Source organism: Narcine bancroftii, chromosome 12 (genome assembly GCF_036971445.1).
Source record: "Narcine bancroftii isolate sNarBan1 chromosome 12, sNarBan1.hap1, whole genome shotgun sequence".
Taxonomy (NCBI): domain Eukaryota; kingdom Metazoa; phylum Chordata; class Chondrichthyes; order Torpediniformes; family Narcinidae; genus Narcine; species Narcine bancroftii.
Window position 1 is genome coordinate 37,252,164 of NC_091480.1, and position 23,592 is coordinate 37,275,755.

Here is a 23,592-nt window from a genome sequence, read left to right on the forward strand (position 1 = left end):
CCTTTATCATATTCATACTGGCTTTATTCATTACACGCTGCTCTCCATTGCAGGCAAAATCTTCGCTAGGATTCTCCTAAATAGAATAATACCTAGTGTCGCCAAGAATATTCTCCCAGAATCACAGTGCGGCTTTCGCGCAAACAGAGGAACTACTGACATGGTCTTTGCCCTCAGACAGCTCCAAGAAAAGTGCAGAGAACAAAACAAAGGACTCTACATCACCTTTGTTGATCTCACCAAAGCCTTCGACACTGTGAGCAGGAAAGGGCTTTGGCAAATACTAGAGCGCATTGGATGCCCCCCAAAGTTCCTCAACATGATTATCCAACTGCACGAAAACCAACAAGGTCGGGTCAGATACAGCAATGAGATCTCTGAACCCTTCTCCATTAACAATGGCGTGAAGCAAGGCTGTGTTCTCGCACCAACCCTCTTTTCAATCTTCTTCAGCATGATGCTGAACCAAGCCACGAAAGACCTCAACAATGAAGACGCTGTTTACATCCGGTACTGCACGGATGGCAGTCTCTTCAATCTGAGGCGCCTGCAAGCTCACACCAAGACACAAGAGAAACTAGTCCGTGAACTACTCTTTGCAGACGATGCCACTTTAGTTGCCCATTCAGAGCCAGCTCTTCAGCGCTTGATGTCCTGTTTTGCGGAAACTGCCAAAATGTTTGGCCTGGAATTCAGCCTGAAGAAAACGGAGGTCCTCCATCAGCCAGCTCCCCACCATGACTACCAGCTCCCCCACATCTCCATCGGGCACACAAAACTCAAAACGGTCAACCAGTTTACCTATCTCGGCTGCACCATTTCATCAGATGCAAGGATCAACAACGAGATAGACAACAGACTCTCCAAGGCAAATAGCGCCTTTGGAAGACTACACAAAAGAGTCTGGAAAAACAACCAACTGAAAAACCTCACAAAGATTAGCGTATACAGAGCCGTTGTCATACCCACACTCCTGTTCGACTCCGAATCATGGGTCCTCTACCGGCATCACCTATGGCTCCTAGATCGCTTCCACCAGCGTTGTCTCCGCTCCATCCTCAAAATTCATTGGAGCGACTTCATCCCTAACATCGAAGTACTCGAGATGGCAGAGGCCAACGGCATCGAGTCCACGCTGCTGAAGATCCAGCTGCGCTGGGTGGGTCACGTCTCCAGAATGGAGGACCATCGCCTTCCCAAGATCGTGTTATATGGCGAGCTCTCCACTGGCCACCGTGATAGAGGTGCACCAAATAAGAGGTACAAGGACTGCCTAAAGATATATCTTGGTGCCTGCCACATTGACCACCACCAGTGGGCTGATATCGCCTCAAACCGTGCATCTTGGTGCCTCACAGTTCGGTGGGCAGCAACCTCCTTTGAAGAAGACCGCAGAGCCCACCTCACTGACAAAAGACAAAGGAGGAAAAACCCAACACTCAACCCCAACCAACCAATTTTACCCTGCAACCGCTGCAACCGTGTCTGCCTGTCCCGCATCGGACTTGTCAGCCACAATCGAGCCTGCAGCTGTCGTGGACTTTTACCCCCTCCATAAATCTTCGTCTGCGAAGCCAAGCCAAGAAGAAGAGAAGATATCCATACTAGCTTTCTTCATCTCTCATATTTTCATATTAGTTTTACTCATCTCTCACAAGGATATACTTATTACCTTTGCAATGATTTTGTACATTAGTATAGTGGTGTATACTTTTGCAGGGATTTCAATGATAGATGCTTAGCATTGTACTGACATATTCAGTCTGACACTAACCCATCACCACAATTGCAGGACCATAAATCTATGGTGAACAGAACTTGTCTCCAAGTGTATGCGATGTTTATTTCCATAAATCTGATTTTGACTTTGAAACAACTTCCTTTTGAATTTTTAGTCTTCCAGCATAAAAGTCAACAATATTTTTCTTTTTAATTTGCAATTGTTTTTTAAAGCCTAATATGGAAAATACTGGAAGCATTCGGCATCTGTGGAGAGAGAAATAGACTTGACATTTCCAGCACCGACCATTCTCGTTCTCATGAGAAGACTTTTTAAGGCAATTACAAATGTATTTTCCTCTCGCACATACTGTCTGATATGGAAATGTTCAGCACTATTTTCTGCTTTACTTTCAGCTTTCAACATTTTCATTTTAATTTCATTTGTTTTAATTAGGATTCTGGATATGATATTGAGCTGTTTGTAAATGCCCCAGACCCTGAATTAATTTGTACTGTCTGTCATGGTGTGCTCAAAGATCCTGTGGAACTCCGCTGCCAACATGTTTTCTGCAAAAGCTGCATTTCAATTTGGCTTGCAAGGTAAAAACTATTTGAGAGAAACTTCTAATTTTGAAATTATTTGTAAATTGTTTTAAACCGTTTTGGGAAATGTAGTTGAGTTCTGGTTCTTGTGGGTCCCACAGGTTAAGAACAGACCACATTGAGGGTACAAAGTTCATATTTGTTTTGGGGATGGAAATGGGACAGCAGCGTCCCTCTACACACACAAAAACCTCTACACACACACACAATGAACTGGTACATACAATGATCAGAGAAAAATCACTACAACGCCCCACCACCACTTGACTCAGTGCAGACACGGCTCGATGCTACAAGGGACACTAATTAAACACTCCCAACCCTTTTAACAGTGCATATCTGACCAATACTTTCTCCAGCACCCTTCCACATTTCTAGGCTTGGAGTGAACCAGGGTGGTCCCAAGCTGGCAAAGAGAAAGAACAAAGAGCACATGGCACCTTTATAGTGGTGGAGGGACAAGCCCACATCAGTTACTGGAGGCCAATAGCTCAGTGGCAAGAGGGCTAATCTAATTACAGCAGCCAATGGGCCAAGGTCAAGTACAAGCAGGCTCAAGAATGCAGTCCAGGTAATTTACATATGGCCAACAGCAAGGTGTGCACTAATGGGTGGGCGGAACCAAACCTTGATTGGGAGCTTGTGTGTCCTCCAATTAGATAGGTGGCAGTGGGGTCATATAACAGCCACAACCCTTCCCAATACAGGTTGCTCTTCCTTTAACCAATCTTTTGAAGAAAGGGGAGAAATTTGTGTGGACTATGTTTGTCAGACAGCTTTAGAAAATTTAAAAGAGATGCTATGCCATTAACCTGTGTTAAAATCTTCTGATTTTGACAGACCATTTTCTTTAGTGTATGCCAGTGAGAGAGCAACAGGTGCAGTTTTATGAAAAAACGTAATGAAATTGACCATCCATTTGCCTACTTTTCAAAAAAATTCAATGTTCATCAAAGGAACTATTCTACTATTGATAAAGAACTGTTGTCTATAATATTTGTTCTGCATAATTTTGACTTGTATCTCGGTACCTCTCATGAACCAATTTTGATATTTACTGACCACAATCCTCTGGTCTTTTTAAATAAAACAAAGAATAAAAACAGAAGATTGTTAAACTGGAGTTTAATATTACAAGAATATAATCTGCAAATTAGTCATATCAGAGATACAAATTATGTGATAGCAGATTGTCAGGATGTTAAAAGTGATCGTGTTTAGAAATATATACTCTCAACATTGGGTTACTTAATTATAACATGTTATATATTGTATATTATTATCTCTTTAGTGATTTTAAAGACAGTTTAGTTATAACTGAATTTTAACTCAAGAGTTAAAATTCCTTTGAAGGGGGAAAGTGTGACAGAATATAGATATGTTTTTGGGAGATAAATTGGGGCAGGTTTAGTGTAGGTGACATACAAACAGTATAAAACAGATCTTATTTAAAATACTGGATCTCTGTTAATGCTAGACATGTTGGGGCCTCAGAGCCTTTGCAAAAGCTTCGGAGAGTCCGTCACTAATGGATTGTTGTTTAGAAAAAGGCAACAGATGAAAGAACTTGTCAGAGCCACTAATTGTCTGCGGGGGAACTTGTTATAAGAGGATCATGTGGTTTTGTAAGCGAAGAGAGTCAAGGAGGCATTCTCTCTGTAAGAGAGACACACACATACACAGAGATCAGTTCTACAATGTTACAGTCTGCAGCAGTAACTGGGACTGGAGCAGGACAAGCTGGCAAGATTGTGGAAAACCCCTTTTGGAAGACAGATTGTGAGTGCTTAGTTCAGCCTGATCAAAGCCCTTGTGATTCATGCAAGAGAAGAGGACTGGCTGTCTAATGTTTCACTTGGAATAAGAGAAACAAAAAGGCATTCTGTGGTGACCTGAAAGAAAAAGGTAATAATCTGGAGAACTCTGAGGGGGCAAGTTTCGTCAACAAGACACTGAAGTGGCTGATGGAAGTAAATCAGTTGTGGGTGTCCAGGAACAACAAATCTCTCTGAAAACCAACAAGAACCTTCCTGAGTGGTAATCTTTTACCTTTCAAGCACCAAAATCTGGTGAACTTTATAAATGTTAAATTCTGTGCACAGTATAAGAATTGCCTGCAACCACTGAACTTGGAGGAGTGAGAAGTGAGATTGGACTGTGAATCAAAGAACTTTTCTGAATTTACACACACACTACATACATGTGCACTTAGAATTAAAAGAGGGGGTTGTTAGGTTAGTTAAGTCAATAGTGATAAGTTAAAGTGTGATTCTGTTTTCATGTTTAAAGATAATTAAAAGCAACTTTTGTTTAAGTAACCATTCATCTTGGTGAATATCTCTTGCTGCTCTGTTTTGGGGTCCTCTGGGCTCGTAACATTTTATGGGGACTCATCCGTTCGGATTGAAAATTGGAGTATTTGTGATTTATATGTTAATTGTTTTTTTCAAGCTAATTTAAAGCTTGTGTGTGGAAAAACAGCAGCAATGGATGTTGATACATTTTTGTCACATCCGTCACCTGCAGAGCTGCAGAGCAAGAGAAAAGAGGAACTGATGGTTATTTTTAAGGCATTAAAACTGACTGAAGTCAAGATTTGGATAAGGAAAATACAAATAGTGTGAAAGTAAATCAGCTCAATGCCAGCATCATATGATGTCACCTCACACTGGGGATTGACGGCCTCGACCCCTAGTACAATCCCCAGCATATGCTGGCATTGCAATCAGGCAAGTGTGAAACAGGTAAAAGATTACAACAGGATCTAGATCACTGGTTCTCAACCTTTTTCTTTCCACTCACATTCCCTATGCCATAGGTGCTCTGTGATTAGTAAAGGATTGCTTAAGGTGGTAAGTGGGTGGAAAGAAAAAGTTTGAAAACCACTGTTTTAATCATACCTCATTGAGTTGTTATGTGCACGGTTTCATAACTCCAAAGGAAATGGGCCAATGGCAAATTTACTCAAGCAAAATAGTTCATTAATAATTGGGTCTAGAGTAGTAGTTCTCAACCTTCCCTTCCAAATCACATATGGCCTGAAGCAATCCCTTGCTAATCACAGAGCACCAATGGCATAGGGATTTTTTTAAGTGGTATATAAGTGGAAAGAAAAAGGTTGAGAACCACTGATCTAGATCAACGTTAAAAATGGGGGAATGACAGGTGGAATTTAAATTGTAGAAGTGTAAAGATTACAACAGGATAATGCACTGTGAATGGGCAAGGCCCTGGTGATTGTTGTAGAACAAAGTCCTGGGGATAAAAGTGTATGGTTCCTTGAAAGTGGCAATACAAGTAGACAAACTGATGAAGGCGTATGGCGTTCTTGCCTTCATCAGACATGGAATCACTGTAAAAGTATTGGCAAGACTGGAAATATTGTGTGGTTCCAGCCACCATGCTATAGGAAGAAAATGATTAAGCTAGAGGAAGTACAAAAATTATTCATAAGGATTTTGTCAGGACATGATGGCTTGAATTGTGAGGGAAGACTCAAAGCTGGGATTGTTTTCCCAGGAGTGAAAATGAAAGGGGTAATATTTAAATAGGATCTATGGGGAAAATTTTTCCATAAAAAGGTGGTTGGTACATGAAATGAGCTGCCAAAGGAAATGGTAGAGGTAGGTACAATTACAATATTTGAAAGATACGTACATGATTGGGAAGAGAAGGTTCAGAGGGATATTAGACAAATGTAGGCAAATGACACTAACTTACATCGACACCTTGTCAGCATTGATAAGCTTGCAAATTATATGTCAATAAACCCACATTTGTATCTCCATAATAATCTAGTTATGCAATTGACTGACAGATTCACCAAGAGCATCTCCTTTTATTCAATCTTCCAACTACTTAGGCCAAGTAGTTTTCCAGCATTGTAAATATTAGTGGTCCCAGCCACAGGAAGAGATCCAAGACCAGTTGAACAATTTGCCCAGATTTGCTGGCTAGTTGATAACTTAGGGAACATTCAAAAATACTCAAACTATTGAAATATTAAAATTATTAGATTTCCCTTTTACAATGTTGTACTCATTTCTTGTCATTTGAATTTGACCTCCCTAGTGCATCAGTAAACTTCTAGCCTGGGTGCTGGAAATCTACAGATATTTGCATCTTCTGCAGGATAAGTACGAGGACATTGGCAGAGATGCTTTGGAGTTATGGTAAAGATGATGGCAGTGGTCAGCTGAGTCCTGAGATGATCCACCCTTGCTAAAGATCTAGAACCATTAGATAAGCCAGCTTTTCTAGGCTAAACTACTAACTATTAAGTTGGAGATGCTGGCCATGATATGTAAATAAATCCAATAAAAGCTATTCAGTGGGTCGTGTATTTTGCAGACTGGTTTTAATGTATTCAGCAACAAAGTTCAACTTTCCTTGTGTTTAATGTGATGTATTCTAGGAAGTGGGAGTGTCCATATTGCAGGAAAAAGGTGAAAGGTGTGACTCGATCTGTGATACCTATGATCCACAACATGATAGGACGATTGATAATGAAGGTAAATTGTGAATATTATAGAATGAGATGTAATTGAAAATTTGGTATTTGAAATTATTTCATTTTTAGATGACTGTGGAGTTACATTAATCTCAAGTTATTCTTGAAGAATGGACATTTGTCTACTCAGTGATGGAAAGATGCTTCAGTTATAAAGGTGTGAGAAAAGGGGAGTGAAAAAAATAAATAGACTATCAGATTTATTTAATTCACTTTTGGGATGTACAACAGGGATTTCAGAAGCTAAGGATATGATAGATGGGAGTTACAGGGATGCAATCTCACCTTGGTGGTAGAGGGAAAGTAGCTGGATAACAGTCAGGAGAGGAAAAGGGGACAGGCAAGCAATGGAGGGAATCCTGTAGCTATTCCCCTCACTCTGAGCCTCGGAGGGAAGGGTGAAGTCAGGTAGAGCAATAGTCATGGAGGACTTGAAAATCGGGAAAAGATAGAAGAATCTGCGGGCACTGAAGAGACTCCAAGATAGTGCATTGCCCCCCAGGTGTGGTCCAGGATGTCTCTGAGTAGATACAGAATATTCTTAATGGGGAGGGTGATGAGCCGGAGGTCATGGTACATAGAGGTTCCAATGGCATAGGCAGGAGTGGGTAGTGGTCCTGCAAAGTAAGTTTAGGAAGTTAGGAAAGAGGTTAAACAACAGGACGTCCAAGGTGGTAATTTCTGGATTACTCCCAGTTCCATGAGCTAGAGGGAAAGTCAGAGTAGGAAGATGGAGTAGACCTATGTGTGGCTGAAGAGATGGGGCAGGGTTTCAAGTCATGAGAACATCTTCTGGGGAAGGGGTGACCTGTACAATTGGGATAGGTTGCAGCTAAACACGAGGAACCAATATTCTTGGGGGGGGGGGGAAGTTAAAAAAGATTCATTGGGGAGGGGGGTGAGAAGCAAAGTGAAGCAGAGGAAGAGGTGGTTTGTGCCCAAGTAGGAACAGCTGATAGAGAGCTTGTGTGGAAAGACAGGCAGGGCAAAATTGCAGCTATGGGAATGCGTTGCAATGCTACAGGGACACAGTCAAATGTAACAAATAAACAGCTAAAGGTTTTGTATTTAAATGCTCGCAGCATAAGAAATAAAGTGGATGACTTTGTAGTAGAGCTACAGATTGGCAGGTAGGATGTTTTGGCCATTGCAGAGTCGGGACTAAAGGATGGATATTGGGTGCTAAATGTCCAAGGGTACACAGTGTATCGATAGTGAGCAGAGGGGGCGGTGTGGCTCATTTGGTAAGGAAAAATATTAAATCATCAGAAAGAGGTGACATAGGATCCGAAGATGTAGAATCATTGTGGGTTGGGTTAAGAAATGGCAAGGGTTAAAAGACACTGTTTGCTGTTAAATATAGACCTCCTAACAGACAACAATTTGCAACAGCAGATAGAAAATGCATGTCAGAAGGGCAATGTTGTGATAGTCATTGGATTTTAACATGCAGTAGAATAGGAAAACCAGATTGAAACTGGATCTTGAGAGATTTTGTAGAAGGCTGAGATGGCTTTTTAGAGCAGCTTGTTGATGAGCTCACAAGGCTGTACTGGATTAGGTGTTGTGCATTGCACAGAGGTGATTTGAGAGCTTGGTAAAGGAACCATTTAGGGGGCAGTGATCACAATATGAAAGAGTTCTATTTGAGATTTAACAAGGAGAAACTAAAGTCGGATTTCAGTGGATTAAAGGGAATTACAGTGACATGAGAGAGGAATTTGCCAAAATAGATTGAAAGGGGGCTCTAGTAGGGGAGATGGCAAAGTCGCAATGGATGGAGTGTCTGCAAGAAATAGGGAAGGTGCAAGATAAATACATACCAAAAAAGAGGAAATAAAAAACTTGAGGGAAAAGATATAACCATATAACCACTTACAGCACAGAACAGGCCAGTTCGGTCCTATTAGTCCATGCCGTAACAAATCCCCACCCTCCTAGTCCCACTGACCAGCACCCGGTCCATACCCCTCCAGTCCTCTCCTCTCCATGTAACTATCCAGTCTTTCCTTAAATGTAACCAATGATCCCGCCTCAACCACATCTGCCGGAAGCTCATTCCACATCCCTACCACCCTTTGCGTAAAGAAATTTCCCCTCATGTTCCCCTTATAATTTTCCCCCTTCAATCTTAAACCATGCCCTCTAGTTTGAATCTCCCCCACTCTTAATTGAAAAAGCCTATCCACATTTACTCTGTCTGTCCCTTTTAAAATCTTAAACACCTCTATCAAGTCCCTCCTCAATCTTGTATGCTCCAGAGAAAAAAGCCCCAGTCTGCACAACCTTTCCCTGTAACTCAAACCTTGAAATCCTGTCAACATTCTCGTGAACCTTCTCTGCACTCTCTCTATTTTGTTTATATCTTTCCTATAATTTGGTGACCAAAACTGTACACAGTACTCCAAATTTGGCCTCACCAATGCCTTGTATAATTTCATCATAACCTCCCTACTCTTGAATTCAATACTCTGATTTATGAAGGCCAACATTCCAAATGCCTTCTTCACCACACCATCTACCTGAGTATCAGCCTTGAGGGTACTATTTACCATCACTCCTAAATCCCTTTGTTGCTCTGCACATCTCAATAGCCTACCATTTAATGCATATGACCTATTTAGATTTGCCGTTCCAAAATGTAACACCTCACACTTATCTGTATTAAATTCCATCAGCCATTTCTCAGCCCACACTTCCAGCCTTCCTAAATCACCTTTTAATCTACAGTAATCTTCCTCACTGTCCACAAAACCACCAATCTTTGTATCATCCACAAACTTGCTTATCCAATTCTCCACCCCTACTTCCAGATCGTTAATATATATAACAAACAATAGTGGACCCAGGACCGATCCCTGAGGAACTCCACTAGTCACCGGCCTCCAATTGGACAAACAATTTTCTACCACTACTCTCTGACACCTCCCATCCAACCAATGCTGAATCCATTTCACTACCTCCTTATTTATAGCTAATGCCTCCACCTTTTTTCCTAACCTCCTGTGAGGAACTTTGTCAAAAGCTTTACTAAAGTCTAAATAGACAACATCCACAGCTTTCCCTTCATCAACCTTTTTTGTAACCCACTCGAAAAACTCAATCAGGTTTGTCAAGCATGATCTACTCCTGACAAAACCATGCTGATTACTCCCTATCAATCCTTGTACCTCCAAATATTTGTAAATACCATCCCTCAGAACACTTTCCATCAACTTGCCCACCACAGTCGTCAGACTCACGGGCCTATAATTCCCAGGTTTACATTTGGACCCTTTCTTAAACAGCGGAACCACATGCGCCACCCTCCAATCCTTTGGCACTACCCCCGTGGCCAGTGACATCCTAAATATCTCTGTTAATGGCCCCACTATCTGTCCACAAGCCTCCCTGAGTGTCCTTGGGAATATTTTGTCCGGTCCCGGAGATTTATCCACCATTATCTTTTTCAACATAACCATCACTACCTCCTCGGTTATCCTTGTATGCTTCATGACCTCCCCACTATTTTTCTTTACTTCAACTGATTCAATATTTTTTTCCCTAGTGAATACCGAGGCAAAGAAATCATTCAAAATTTCCCCCATTTCCTCTGACTTCTCACTCAGCCTACCCTCGCTATCTACAAGGGGTCCAATTTTATCCCTCACTAATCTTTTACTTTTAATGTACCTACAGAAACCCTTTGGATTTATTTTTACTCTGTCTGCCAAAGCCTCTTAGTGCCTTTTTTTGGCCTTTCTAATTTCTTTCTTAAGATTGCTTCTACACTCCTTGTAGTCCTCCTTCAAATTCTCAGCACCCTGCTCTTTATACCTCTTGTACTCCTTCCTTTTTCTCCTAACCAAATTTCCAATATTCCTCGAAAACCAAGCCTCCCTATGACTTCCAGCCTTTCCTTTGATCCTCACTGGGACATATCTACTCTGTACCCTCAAAATTTCTTTTTTGAATATCCTCCATTTTTCATTTACATCCTTACCTGAAAATATCCTGTCCCACTCAATACTCCCCAAATCCTTTCTTATTCCTTCGAAATTTGCTCTTCTCCAATCCAGAACCTCAACTTTAGGCCCCTCCTTGCTCTTCCCAAAAACTACCCTAAAATTAACAGAGTTATGATCACTAGACCCAATTTGTTCTCCAACATTAATGTCCCATACCTGACCTAGCTCGTTCCCTAACAGGAGATCCAGTATTACACCGTCCCGAGTCGGTTCTTCTACTAATTGATTTAGAAAACAATCTTGAACACATTTAATGAACTCTCGCCCATCCAGCCCTCTAACTGTATGGGTATCCCAATCAATGTGAGGGAAGTTAAAATCTCCCATGATCACTACCTTATGATTCTCACACATACACGTTATCTCCCTACAAATTTGTTCCTCTAATTTTCTTGGCCCATTTGGTGGTCTGTAATACACCCCTATTAGCACCCTCATGCCTCCTTCACCTCTCAGTTCCACCCAAACAGCCTCACTGGACGATCCCTCCAGACCATCCTGCCACCTCACGGCAGTAATGTCCTCCTTAACAAGCAGAGCAACTCCTCCTTTTTTACCCCCTGATCTATCACATCTAAAACAAATGTATCCTGGAATATTAAGTTGCAAGTCCTGCCCCTCCTGTAGCCAGGTCTCACTAATTGCCACAATATCATGACCCCAAGTATCTGTCCATGCTCTAAGCTCATCTACCTTGTTCACTATGCTTCTTGCATTAAAATATATGCATTTCAGAGAATGACCCTCACCTATATTCTCTTTTCTACCTTTTACCCTAATCTCCATCCTACCTTTGTTGTCATTATTATTCCTATCTAGGTGGCCATGCTCCCTTGACACTGCTCTCACACTCTGTTCCCCACCCCCCTGCCAAACTAGTTTAAACCTTCCCCCACAGCTCTAGCAAATCTGCTTGCCAGCACATTGGTCCCCCTCCAGTTCAAGTGGAGTCCGTCCCTCTTGTACAGGTCTGACCTTCCCCAGAAGAGATCCCAATTGTTCAGAAATCTTATCCCTTGCCCCCTGCACCATTTCTTTAGCAATTTTTTTTTTCTTAAATGAGGAACCCAAAACTAACTAAATGAAAAATGGAGGATATTCAAAAAAGAAATTTTGAGGGTACAGAGTAGATATGTCCCAGTGAGGATCAAAGGAAAGTAGGCAAGCAAATAATATCAAAGGATACCTAAAGCTTCAAGTGAATTATGAGTAAAAGAGAGGTAAGTGTAGATATAGGACCACTAGAAAATGTTGCTGGAGAAATAATAATGAGGCAAGGAGATGGCAGAGGAACTACATGAGTATTTTGCATCAGTCTTCACTGTGGAAGACACAAGCAGTGTTTCAGATGTCAAAGGGTATCAGGGGAGGGAAGTGAATGTGGTTACTGTTTCAAAGGAGAAGGTGTCCAGAATGCTGAAAGGACTAAGGTTGGTTAAGTCTCCTGGACCAGATGGATTGCACCCTCAGGTCCTAAAATATGTAGATGTAAAGATTGTGGAGGCATTGAAATGATCTTTCAGGAATCAATAGATTCTGGCATGGTCCATGAGAGCAGGATAATTGCAAATGTCACCCCACTATTCAAGAAGTGAATGGTTTTGTTGACAAGTTTGCAGATGATACCAAAATAGGTGGAGGAACAGATAGTGTAGAGGAAACAGGGAGGCTGCAGAAGGACTTGGACAGATTGGGAGAATGGGAAGAGAAGTGGCAAATGAAATATAATGTTGGAAAGTGGACTTTGGTGGAAAAAAATAAACAGGCGGACTATTTTAAATCAGGAGAAAATTGAAAATACCCAGATGCAAAGAGACCTGAGTGTCCTTGTGCAGGACAGCCTGAAGGTAAACTTGCATGTTGAAACGGTAGTAAAGAAGGCAAATGCAATGCTGTCATTCATTATAAGAGGAATAGAATATAAGAGCAGGGGTGTGATGTTGAGACTTTATAAAGCACTGGTCAGACTTCACTTGGGGGTATTGTGAGCAGTTTGGGGCTCCTCATTTAAGAAAACAAATTGTGCTGAAGTTGGAGAGGGTTCAAATGAGGTTCACAGGATAAATATGGAAATGAAAAGATTATCATATGAGGAGTGTTTGACAGTTCTTTGCCTATATTAACCCTGGAGTTTTTTCACCTCTCCTACTAATGACATTGTTAGCTTCCCTAACTACTTGTGGTACAGGTAGTCCTTGACATATGACCATAATTAGGACCAAAAGATTGGTCATACCTCAAGATGGACATAAGCTGGAATTTTGCCTGCGTGCCTGGAGTACTGAAGTCTTAAAGCAAATGTTTTAATAAAATCTTTTTTTCATCGTAGATTTTTGTTGTATTTGACAAACTATAACAGGGATATAGGGCATGTAAGAGTCAAAATGTGCATACTTACCTTGTTAGTGTTCTGGGGTCCATAGGCTGGGCGCAGCCATCTTGATTCCTGTGCACATGCTCTAAGTCTTCATTTGGCTCATGCACAGTGGTTTCGTGTATGGGAGTTCAGTTGGTGCATGCGTTAAGAGTTAAGTGCCCTGATGATAACTGAATTTGTGCTCTTAAATATTGCCTGAAATTTTCTACAATTTTTAGCTTTGCTGTTTCCTGCTTTGCTCCATTTGCCAGATCTTCAATCTGCCTACACCCCATTTTTCATCTCCTTTTGCCCCTCTGCATAACTTGCCTTCCTGTCTGCTTTTACCATCATAAATTTAACAATCATGGTTTCCAAGTTATTTTTGTATCAATTGTAAGAAGTTGAGGTCCCAGCACTGATTCTTGTTGTAGATTTGTAGATAATTGTGCTAAATGGGGGGAAAAAAAAGACAAATTTAGGCTGATTTGGTTTCCAATAAGCCAGTATTATCTCTTTTGTTAGCTTATATTTTCCGCAATACTCTTTGGCTTCTTGCTAAATTCATTCCTGGAATTGAGTATAGTACAGCTACTAGCCCACCTTTATCAACATGCATGTCACTAATTCAATAAACTCCAATAAATTGGCTGGACATGATTTCCATTTAACAAAAGATTTTGACCATTGGCAGAATATCTTGAATTTTTCTCACTGCTTTGATATAATGGCTTCAAGGAGTTTCATTTGCCTTATTCGATCTAAAAGAACATCTCTAAATAAAGGGAAATATGGAAAATTAATATCAAAGCATCTGTTAACTCGCTAATGGCTTTTACACAGAAAACAGGCCATCCAGTCCCTCGAGATTCCTCAAGGTCCTTTCAGCTTGTTCAGGTGAGAGTTCTAATTGAGTTAACAATCCTTTCAATAGCATGTGCCTACCTGGTGACTTTATTTATTTACAGTTTTTCTGAGTTTCACCCTCAGTTCCTTTTCCTACTTCTGGGTTATTATTTGTTTCATCTGCAGGGAAATTGATGCAAAATGCCTATGTAATTTACCTCTCCATCTCTTTATTTTCTTTTACTAGTTTTCTTTGTCTCACTTTCTGGAAATAATTTTTGAGATTATATTTAAATTGATAACTAATTCCAACTGACTAAATAACAGACTTTCCTTTGGTATTTGCATGTTCCATCATAATTAAAACAACTTCCTCTCCAACCAAGAGCAGATTTCCTAAACTCATATAGTAAACAGACCACACAGACTTCTGGACCCTTGCTGCTGTCTGCAGAGAAATGTAATATTGGCCCCCACCACTATATATTTACTCGCTCCCACACTTCAATCATTTTTGATCCATGGTGTCGTAGTCAGTTAGCTTAACCACAGCATGATCTTGCTCTCATCTGAACAAGATGAAAGGACCTTGAGGAATGTTGGCAATTGTTCACTCGCATGTAATTGGACTTTCCTGACCACTTCTTCACAATATATTCAAGTTTTAAGGCCAGGATTTTTTTGTTTTGTTTCCTCATAACTCAGCTGATGATTCTAACCTTGAATAACATTGTGATGCCTCAGGAATCAATAGGCTCTTAAATTTGATTTAAAAAAAAATCAAGTGATAGAAAGTGGAAATATTTTTGTTGTTGTAGTTCTATTTTCATTTATTTTTTTCTGTACTGGCCTTCAAAAGATCTGGATATATGTACTGTAATTTCTCAATTTAAGAAAATCTGCTAACTGCACTTGAGTTCTTTTCCTGCTAAATGCTTCTTTTTCCGCCTCAGTGTGAAAACAAAGGCTATGGTTGCCGGTGTACATTTCCGCTTGAACAGCGCAAAATCCACAAGGCTACTTGTGAATTTAGGATAGTGAGCTGCAAGTATGAAGGCTGTGCCACTGAAATGTTTCATAAGAACATTACTGCTCATGAACAAATTTGTGAACACTGGAAAGAACCATGCAGGATGGGATGTGGAGTGCAACTTACCTGGAATCAGTTGGAGGAGCACAACTGTTACAGGGACATGAAGAAGAAATACAAGGAAAAGATTTCAGTTCTCAAAATGCGCTTGAGTTGTATGTACTGCCGTTTAAAGTCAGTCGAAGGAATTGTGGAGAGTTTGACTGCAAGCAATCACCTACAGCGTTTGGAATCGTGTGCTGGTCGAGATACTGGTAAGTAATCACAACTCCCTACAGAATAGATTGAACTCTTGAGCATTGTTTCAAAATAGCAACAAGGATGGAGTAAACTTTGTAGTTGTGCACGAAACTATAAACATCATTCCTTGTCACAGCATTTACTGGAAAAGTGGGGAGACAGAATAACTCAGTTTCTCATTTTATTTCAAATAATGTAATGGGAAGGATGGAAAATACTAGCTTTTGGCCAGGGAGGAATCTATAATTGTCTAATTTTTTAAATCCTTCACTGGTTTAGAAATTTCTTCTGTCACATAGCACATAATGATTTATTTGACAGCTGATTGAGTTCAACCAGTAAATTTACACCAGGACTAGAGTAAATAATCATGAAAGCAGCTGCTTTTGATTATCACTAATTTGGGTAACGGCAGGAAAGTGAATGTACTGCAATACAGTTTCTTTGCTGAGAAAAAACTAATATAATCACAGTCACAGACTTTGAATAAAAATGGTTTGCATATATACCAGAAAATGGCAGCATAGTTTGTGTAGGGGTTAGTACGATGCTATTTCAGCGTCGCTGACCTGGGTTTGAATCCGGTGCTGCCTCCAAGGAGTTTGTACGTTCTCCTTCTGACCTGCGTGGGTTTTCACTGGGTGCTCTGGTTTCCTCCCACCCTTCAAAAATGTACGAGGTTAGTAGATTAATTAGGCAGCGTGGGTTTCGATGGCTGGAACCTACTTCTATCGTGTTTTAGATTTAAATTTAATATTTTTTTTAAAAAGCAGCAGTAATTTCAGCCATGCAGAATATTCATCTTTAACTTTTTTCTTATAACTTTTGGATTTTCTTATAACTTTTAGCATTTCCAGGAATAAATATTCCCTTGAAACGCTGAGCTGGCATCAACTTTACAATCCAAAGATTAAAACTGGCAAATATGGTTGAATATGAAAAATTGGCCTATGATTTTTTTTGCCCCAAGTTCTGTTGCATTTTGAGATCTTTTTTCATGTTGGCTTTGGTCCATTTAAAGATTCATTTGAGAACCAGGGTGAAATTTTCTGCCCCTGGTAGTTGCTGCCAAATACTTTAAAGGAGGGGAATTGTTTTGTCAGAGGTTTCTTTTATTCTCGTGTGTTTGTTTTTAATTTTATTAAAGGATCACATTGAGAGGGGAGGGAGTAAGTTAAAAGTAATTGAGCTTTAATTATAAATATTCCACCTGTATAACTAAGTATTTTCTTTGAATGTATGTCTATTAAAAATTCATTAATTAAGACATTAGCTTCTGAAGTTGCAAACTAAAATATCTTGGGACAATTTAGGAGTACACTCTGAAAGTGAGTCAGTCATATGGAAAACTGCTAAATCCAAAATAGGATCAAAATTTGTTTCCAAGTGAAAATGTGCAGTTGTTGCTCCCCCCCCCCCCCAGTAAACATGCTTTATTTTATTTCTTTGCTGCAGAGAACTCCTTTGAACTAATTTATATTTAAATAAAAACTGAAGGCCTTGCACATTGATTAGACTAATTGTAGTAATAATCATTGCTGTTTGAATTAATACAAGCTAATGTCTCATAAAAATGTATCTGAGAGCAGTAATATAGAACTGCAAGGTTTTTTTTTTGCATTTTTAAAGTTTAGTCTGCAAGTACCAAAATAGAGGTGGATTGCAAATAGACCAATAGATATTGCTTGCATTGTACTTCTGCCCTGTATTTCTTGTACTGAGTTACAGATGTATCAGTCGGTAAGGGACTGTCTTATATGGTCGGAAAGAAACTTCTTTAATCTTGTGGCACATGATCTCGTGCTTGTGCATCTTCTTCCTTACAGGGTAGAGGTAGGTGGTGGTGAAGAGAGTGTGGCCAGGGTGGGATGAGTCTTTTAACATGTTGGCTACTTTTCCAAGATGGTGGGAGTTGTAGACAGTTGATGAATGGGGTGGGGATTGCTGAGCCATGCTCCCAAATCTCTGCAATTTCTTGCAGTCTTGGGTGGAGCACCTTTTGTACTAAATAGCAATGAACTCTGACATGATGCTTTCAATGTTGATAGAGCAGTGGATATCTTTGGATATGCAGCAGTGGTCGAGAATGTTGGTGCCTTGGAAGAGGTAATTTGTTGGTGGTGACACAAGAGAATTGGGAGCAAAATGCAATCTGCTGCAAAAACACAGTGGGTGGAGCAGCATCAATGGGGGGGGGGGGAACAATGTTTCAGGCTAGAACCCTTTTAATCAATTTATTTTCACACTGTTGCTTGACTCACTGAGTTCTTCCAGCAAATTGTAATGTGCTGTGGAATTTTTGTAGCACGCTAAGGATGGTATGGTTGCAGTCTCCTGTTAAGAAGAACAAAGCTTTGGAATTTTATTCATTGCAATCAAGTTTAATTTTTTTTACCACAAACTAGACATTAGAACAAACTTGAGATTGGGCACTCTGCTCTCTTTATAGAGGATGACTAACATCTTGGGTAGCTTTTTGGTCTTGTTCAGACAAGAATTTGAGTCTATATTCTGCTGATCAGATTCTATTTACATAACAATTCATATGGCAAAGATGTGAAATTCATTTTGAAATTACATTTGCTTTAAGAAATGTGACAAATATTTTTGAAGATGCAATGAAGAACTTTCAAGTTTTTTTTTCCCATCAGTTGAATCTGAAGTTAACAACAATGGAGAGATGGATGAAGCAACACCCAACCATGTAATTGAGGACAGTGTTTCCACCACTGAACAAGAACCCAGACAATATGGAAATAACACTAGTTCCTACACCTCCCATTTGTATTTTGAACTGGATGATGAAAATGAGAATGCTGCTTCACAGATTTCCAATAATTCAATTAGTCAAAGTTCTGCTGCCAGAAAGAGACACAGGCCATGGACATTTAATTTATTGAGGTAATTTATTTACAATAATTCATTTGACCTCGATTTAAGTGACCAACTTGCTAAAACTTTGGCTCTAAAATTGCAGGAAAACTTCATTAGACTTGCTGAATCTCATTAAATAACCACTGTGAACTTTTTATGATGCTTTTGTATGATCATAATTTTAGGACATTTGCAAAATGTTGATTTTCAGCTATCTACAATTGGTATCTTGGGACCCATTATGTTCTCTTTAGCAGCAATCTTCTGGGGCCTCGTATCAGGTCTCGTTAGCCACCTCCAATGTAGAGCCTACACTCATTACTTGAGGCAATCAATATACAGTTTGAGAAGTGTAATGCTCTTTGCATGATTTGATGTTGGGCTTCTGCATGCACTTGACAATGCCATCTTGTATGTTCATTCTCAACCATGAGCATTTTTGGGCATAGAACTTGCACATATTGAGATTGGGGGAAAAAATAAGATTTAAAAACCTGTCAGTTTGCAACTGATCAGCAGCTTATTAGATCAGATTTTTCTACGGCCTTTGTCTCTAGATTTTCAGTTTGGTATAATTTTGAACATGTTTTGCCCCATTATTTTTTTCCTTTCCCAAAGGACACAAATTTTGTTAACTTTTTAAACATTCATTACCTCTATCTCCTCTTAGATGGCGAAGGTATTCTGGGAAGCGAAGCAAGGCGAACTTTGGATTTCTCCCAAGACGACAAAAACCCAACCGTACTGATGGCATTCTGCTCTAATGAGACCATCAAAAAGATGGAAAAATACTACTGTAATATTAATATTTGGGGAAAATTTATAAGATTTAGAGCAGGTTACATACATTCACACATTTTAAAACAGATCTTATTTGAAAGACTGAAGAATTCACATTCCAAGATCTTTGGAGAATGGAAGCACATTTAACAAGTTGGTGTTCATTGAACTGAGTCATAAAATGCTTGACCATTGTCTTGCTGGAGTCATGCTGTCTATCAGTAAGTACCCTTTCTGCAAAGTGCTCATAGAAAGGTCACTCCTGGATTTTATTTATCTGACAACAGATGGGAGCAGAAGAAAGAATCCTGTTGTTTTGTTCAGGAAGGTGGGGGGGGGGGGGTGGTTTGCAAGACATGAGTCACATGCTCTCTTTGGAGTTGGGAGTTGGAAAAGAGAGAGAGTTGAGTCAACAGTTCAGTCAGTGTATGGGACACTGACAAGTAACTGAAAAGTGCAATCCAGGGAAAACTGTTTGAAACTGATGAAAGCAAGTTCCAGAGCAGTAGATGGCTGGAAGTGCTATCTGTCTCATGTTTCTCTTGAAATAGAGGAAGGAATGGAATTCTGTGGTAGCTTGAAGAAAGCGGTTGCCATCTAGATGACCCTGATGGGGTAAGTTTGATCAGCGAGATCCTGAGGTGTCTAGTGGCGGTACCTCAGTTGTGGATATCCTGGAGCAACAAATATCTCTCTGCAAACCCTACAAGAACCTTCCTGACCGGTAAACATTTACCTTTCAAGCACCAAACCTGGTGAACTTTATATATGTTAAATTCTGTGCACAGTATGGTGATTGCCTGCAATCAGAGAACTTGGAAGAAGTGAGATTGAACTCTGAACCAAAGAACTTTTCTTGAATTTACATACACATGCGCTTAGAATTAGAAGGGGTAATTTGGGTTAGTATAGAGTATAGTATAAGAATAGAGTTAAGTTAAAGTTTGATTCTATTTTCATGTTTGAAGTTGATTAAAAATAACTTTTGTTTTAAAAGCCACGTCTTGAATGTCTTTTGCTGCTGGGTTTTAAGGTCCTTTGGGCTCATAACAATACCACTTGCTGTTTCAACTTACATAACTTGTATTGTGATTATATTTAATCTTTTCAGTTAATGCTAAAACCAAAAATTTTTGTGACTCAAGTTTGTGTTTAAAAATGTATGAAATCTAAAACTTGCTTCCGCCGCCCCCCCCCCCCCCCCCCCCCCCCACCACACACATTGATAGCAACTGTTTCCTCTTGAGTACAACAGGACATGCTGTACAGAACAGTGCTCTTATCTGAAATATTTGTGCCTGTTATATTCAACATTGGTCATAAGTCTGTAGTTTCTTGGAACTGAAATTAAACCCTTATCCCCACATTTCACAAAATTGGTCTGTCCAGTTCTTGGTGTATGACAAATTTGCTCATTCATTGATCTTGCTTGGAGCACAAAGACAAGTGCTCTTAACTGGTAATGTTCAAAAGGAATTAAAATATCCAAAGCTGTATGAGTTGGACAGAGGTATATTGTTGATTTAACTGTTTCCCACTATTTTTTCCAGCATTATTTACATCACTAATGAAAACATCCAGAAGAACAGAAAATACTTTGGTCAGATAACATTTGATGCATTTGTCAAGGCATTCTACATTATTGTACATTTAAACATAGAATTACAGATCAGGTTTTTATTGATGTTGCTTCTTTGCACACTTCAGCTACAGGTCTCCAAGTGTGTCCACCAGTGTTTGGTGTTCCATTAATTTATAAAGAAAAAGCATTGGTCTTTTTTAAACTATTTGTTGTGGAAAAAGCTCAAATTTCCAGATGAAGAACAAACCACTTTATTGGAAAATCTTACTATTTTCCACAACACTAGTTAAACCACTGCTTGCTGAACTTTTTAATTTGGTGGTTTTTTAAAAAAAAAATGGGATGACTATCAACAAACAACTAAATTTAAAAGTGGATCTTTTGATCTCCAGTTAAAGTCAAGATTATATCTAACCTACTTAATTGTATTCAATTTAACAAGTGGGCCTAAATGAAAGGTAGACAAGGTGTTAAAATTCTTAATGTGTAATGTACTATTTTGTAATTTTTTAAAAACATATTCAGAAAAATAAGGGTTATGATGTTGCCACTGTTTTGTTATCTCAGCCTACATTTAAGTACAAGATGAAGATAATGTGCTAGCGCTGTGGTTTTCAAACTGCCCCCCAAACTCCCATTCCACCTTAAGCCACAAGTACTGTGATTAGTAAGGGATTGCTTAAAATGGTATGTGAGTGGAAAGAAAGTTTGAAAACCAGTTTTAATCGTACCTAATTGACTCGTTATGTGCACGGTTTCATAACGCCAAAGGAAATGGGCCAATGACAATTTTTCTCAAAAATATTTCAATAGCAATTGGGTCTGGAGCAGTGGTTCTCAACCTTCCCTTCCCACTCACATACCACCTTAAGCAATCCCTTACTAATCACAGCACTTATGGCATAAGGGTTGCTCAAGGTGGAATGTGAGTTTAGGGGACAGTTTGAAAACCATCGTTAGAGGAAATTGATACATTGACTATTTTTCTCCCATTGCTCAATGACTATATAAGACGACGTGCAGAGGGAGATGGCTACTGAGGACAGGGTTTACAGGATGGGTGAACTAATGAGGGGTAGTTGATGAGAAAGTGCCAAACAGGGTTAGAGACCAACCCTAGTGGTAGAATCTGAAAAGGTGATACCCTGTAAAATGCAATAGACAAATCCTGGAGACTCTGGTCATGCAGCATCTGTAGAAATGAAAAAATAACAAAGCTCAGGCTTTTTTAAGGTACAATTCAGGCTCAGGCCTGAAACATTGGTTACTTCACTTCTTATCGATGGTGTGTGATCTGCTGAGTTTCTTCAGCACTTGTGTATTGCCTGCAGACTTTCCTGTTTAAGGTGACAAGAGGTTATTAGGAAAGTACAAATTGGATCAAATGGAACCTAAAGTGGGTGGGGGAAGAGTGTGCATGCAAGAGAATGGAACAAAAGGGTATATTGTATGGGAAAGGTGACAAACATGGGGGAAGAAAAACAAAACAGTAGCGCAGAAGGAAATGGGTTTAAGATCTGTACTCTACCATTATTCAGCCAAAATAGGTGCTCCTCTAGTTTACATTGAAAGCCCCAAGGATGACTTCCTCCCTCTGGGTATTTAAACATCCCTTCGGGTTGGGGCAAAGAATCATGTACGTTCCCTCATCAACTCCGATAGCTTCCTCCAAGATGAAATCCAAACTGTTTCAGAGAATCTGTAATGCCAATCTTAAGTTCCTGGTTCAGTGTTAGAATGATGCCCAGTACAAATTTGAAGAACCCTGTCTTCTGCCTAAACTTGTATTTTCAAATGAATTTTCCAATTTCATGTTATTAGTGTGTTCTCTACTACTATTCCTCCCTTCAGTACCACCCCCTTCTTCTTTGGCTTGGCTTCGCGGACGAAGATTTATGGAGGGGGTAAATGTCAGCCCCTCTAGCTGTCTGATCTCACCATGTACAACTCCTTTTCCTCCACCTGACCCCATTTTCCTCTGCCTTTATCTGGCACGTGCCTGCACCTCCCCACTATCCTCTCCTTTGCACTACCTTGACGGGTTCTAATCTGCTGCTTAACCAGCTGAATTCCACCAGATTTTTCCCACTCCTGATTTTGGGATCTGCAGTCGCATTTTAATCTTGCAACCCAGTCATTTAAAACAAAATTCTTCACAATTTAATTTAAATTAAGTTACAGCTTAGCAACAAGCTCTTCAAGCCACAAATGTGTGCCATCCAAGTTCACCTACAAACCCTGTATGTTCCAAATGGAGAACTTATTTGAACACAAGTGCCTGTATTAAGTGGAAATCTGTACAATGCGTCTTGCTCCTGTAAAGGTTAACCTATTCAATTACTAATTAACTGCTTAAACACCTGCCATTTTTCAATAAAATATAATTTAAATTTCATTTTAATTTAAAATCTTATTTACAGTACAGTAGAAGCTGATTCCAACCATTTAAACCCATGCCACCCAAATTAACCGACATCCATGTACATTTTCAAAGATGGGAGTACCTGGGGAAAATCCACGCAGACATGGGGAGGACAAACACCTTACATCACTGGATTCAAACACTGGTTGCTGTAATAACATCAACCCCAGAGTCAAGGCAAGTAGTTTGTAAAGATTCACATTTGATTCCTGATTGTCAGCCATGGCTCCATTGTTAGCATTGCTCACAAACTTGTGCAAGTCCCAGATCCGAAAATGGAAGTCAAGTACATTAGTGTAACATGCTAGAAATGTAGGTCACACAAGCACCTACAAAAACTTTAAAAGCAGTCATGATTTTACCTAGTTCAATTCACTACCTACATTAATGGCTAGTGTTCATGGTTCAAGATCAAATGGAGATGTCCATCAAATACTCAGTCAGTACAGCCTGGACCGTGCAAGCCAGCATTTAGTTTATGAATGACCACATGACAATGATACGAGAAATTGATTTATAGCAAAGATAGTTTGGGCAGCAAAATAAAAAAAATGAAGAAT

At 39.7% G+C, this 23,592-nt stretch overlaps 1 protein-coding gene across 3 annotated transcripts in view; it reads left to right on the top strand.

The window, feature by feature from the left end:
* rnf151 (ring finger protein 151) overlaps window positions 1-23,032 on the top strand; it is a 52,831-nt gene extending 29,799 nt beyond the window's left edge. The window contains exons 3-8 of one of the 3 annotated variants that reach the window (XR_011347420.1): window positions 2,177-2,322; window positions 6,740-6,836; window positions 14,998-15,388; window positions 18,026-18,275; window positions 18,919-19,643; window positions 20,579-23,032. Coding sequence is in view for 1 of the 3 variants with exons in the window: in XM_069906393.1 (XP_069762494.1) it covers window positions 2,177-2,322; window positions 6,740-6,836; window positions 14,998-15,388; window positions 18,026-18,275; window positions 18,919-19,012 (978 nt within the window). In the remaining 2 variants the exon portion in view is untranslated. Of the gene's footprint in view, window positions 1-2,176; window positions 2,323-6,739; window positions 6,837-14,997; window positions 15,389-18,025; window positions 18,276-18,918; window positions 20,228-20,578 lie in introns of those variants that run through there. The other 2 variants (XR_011347419.1, XM_069906393.1) reach the window with 2 other exon arrangements.
* Window positions 23,033-23,592: the final 560 nt, after the last annotated feature.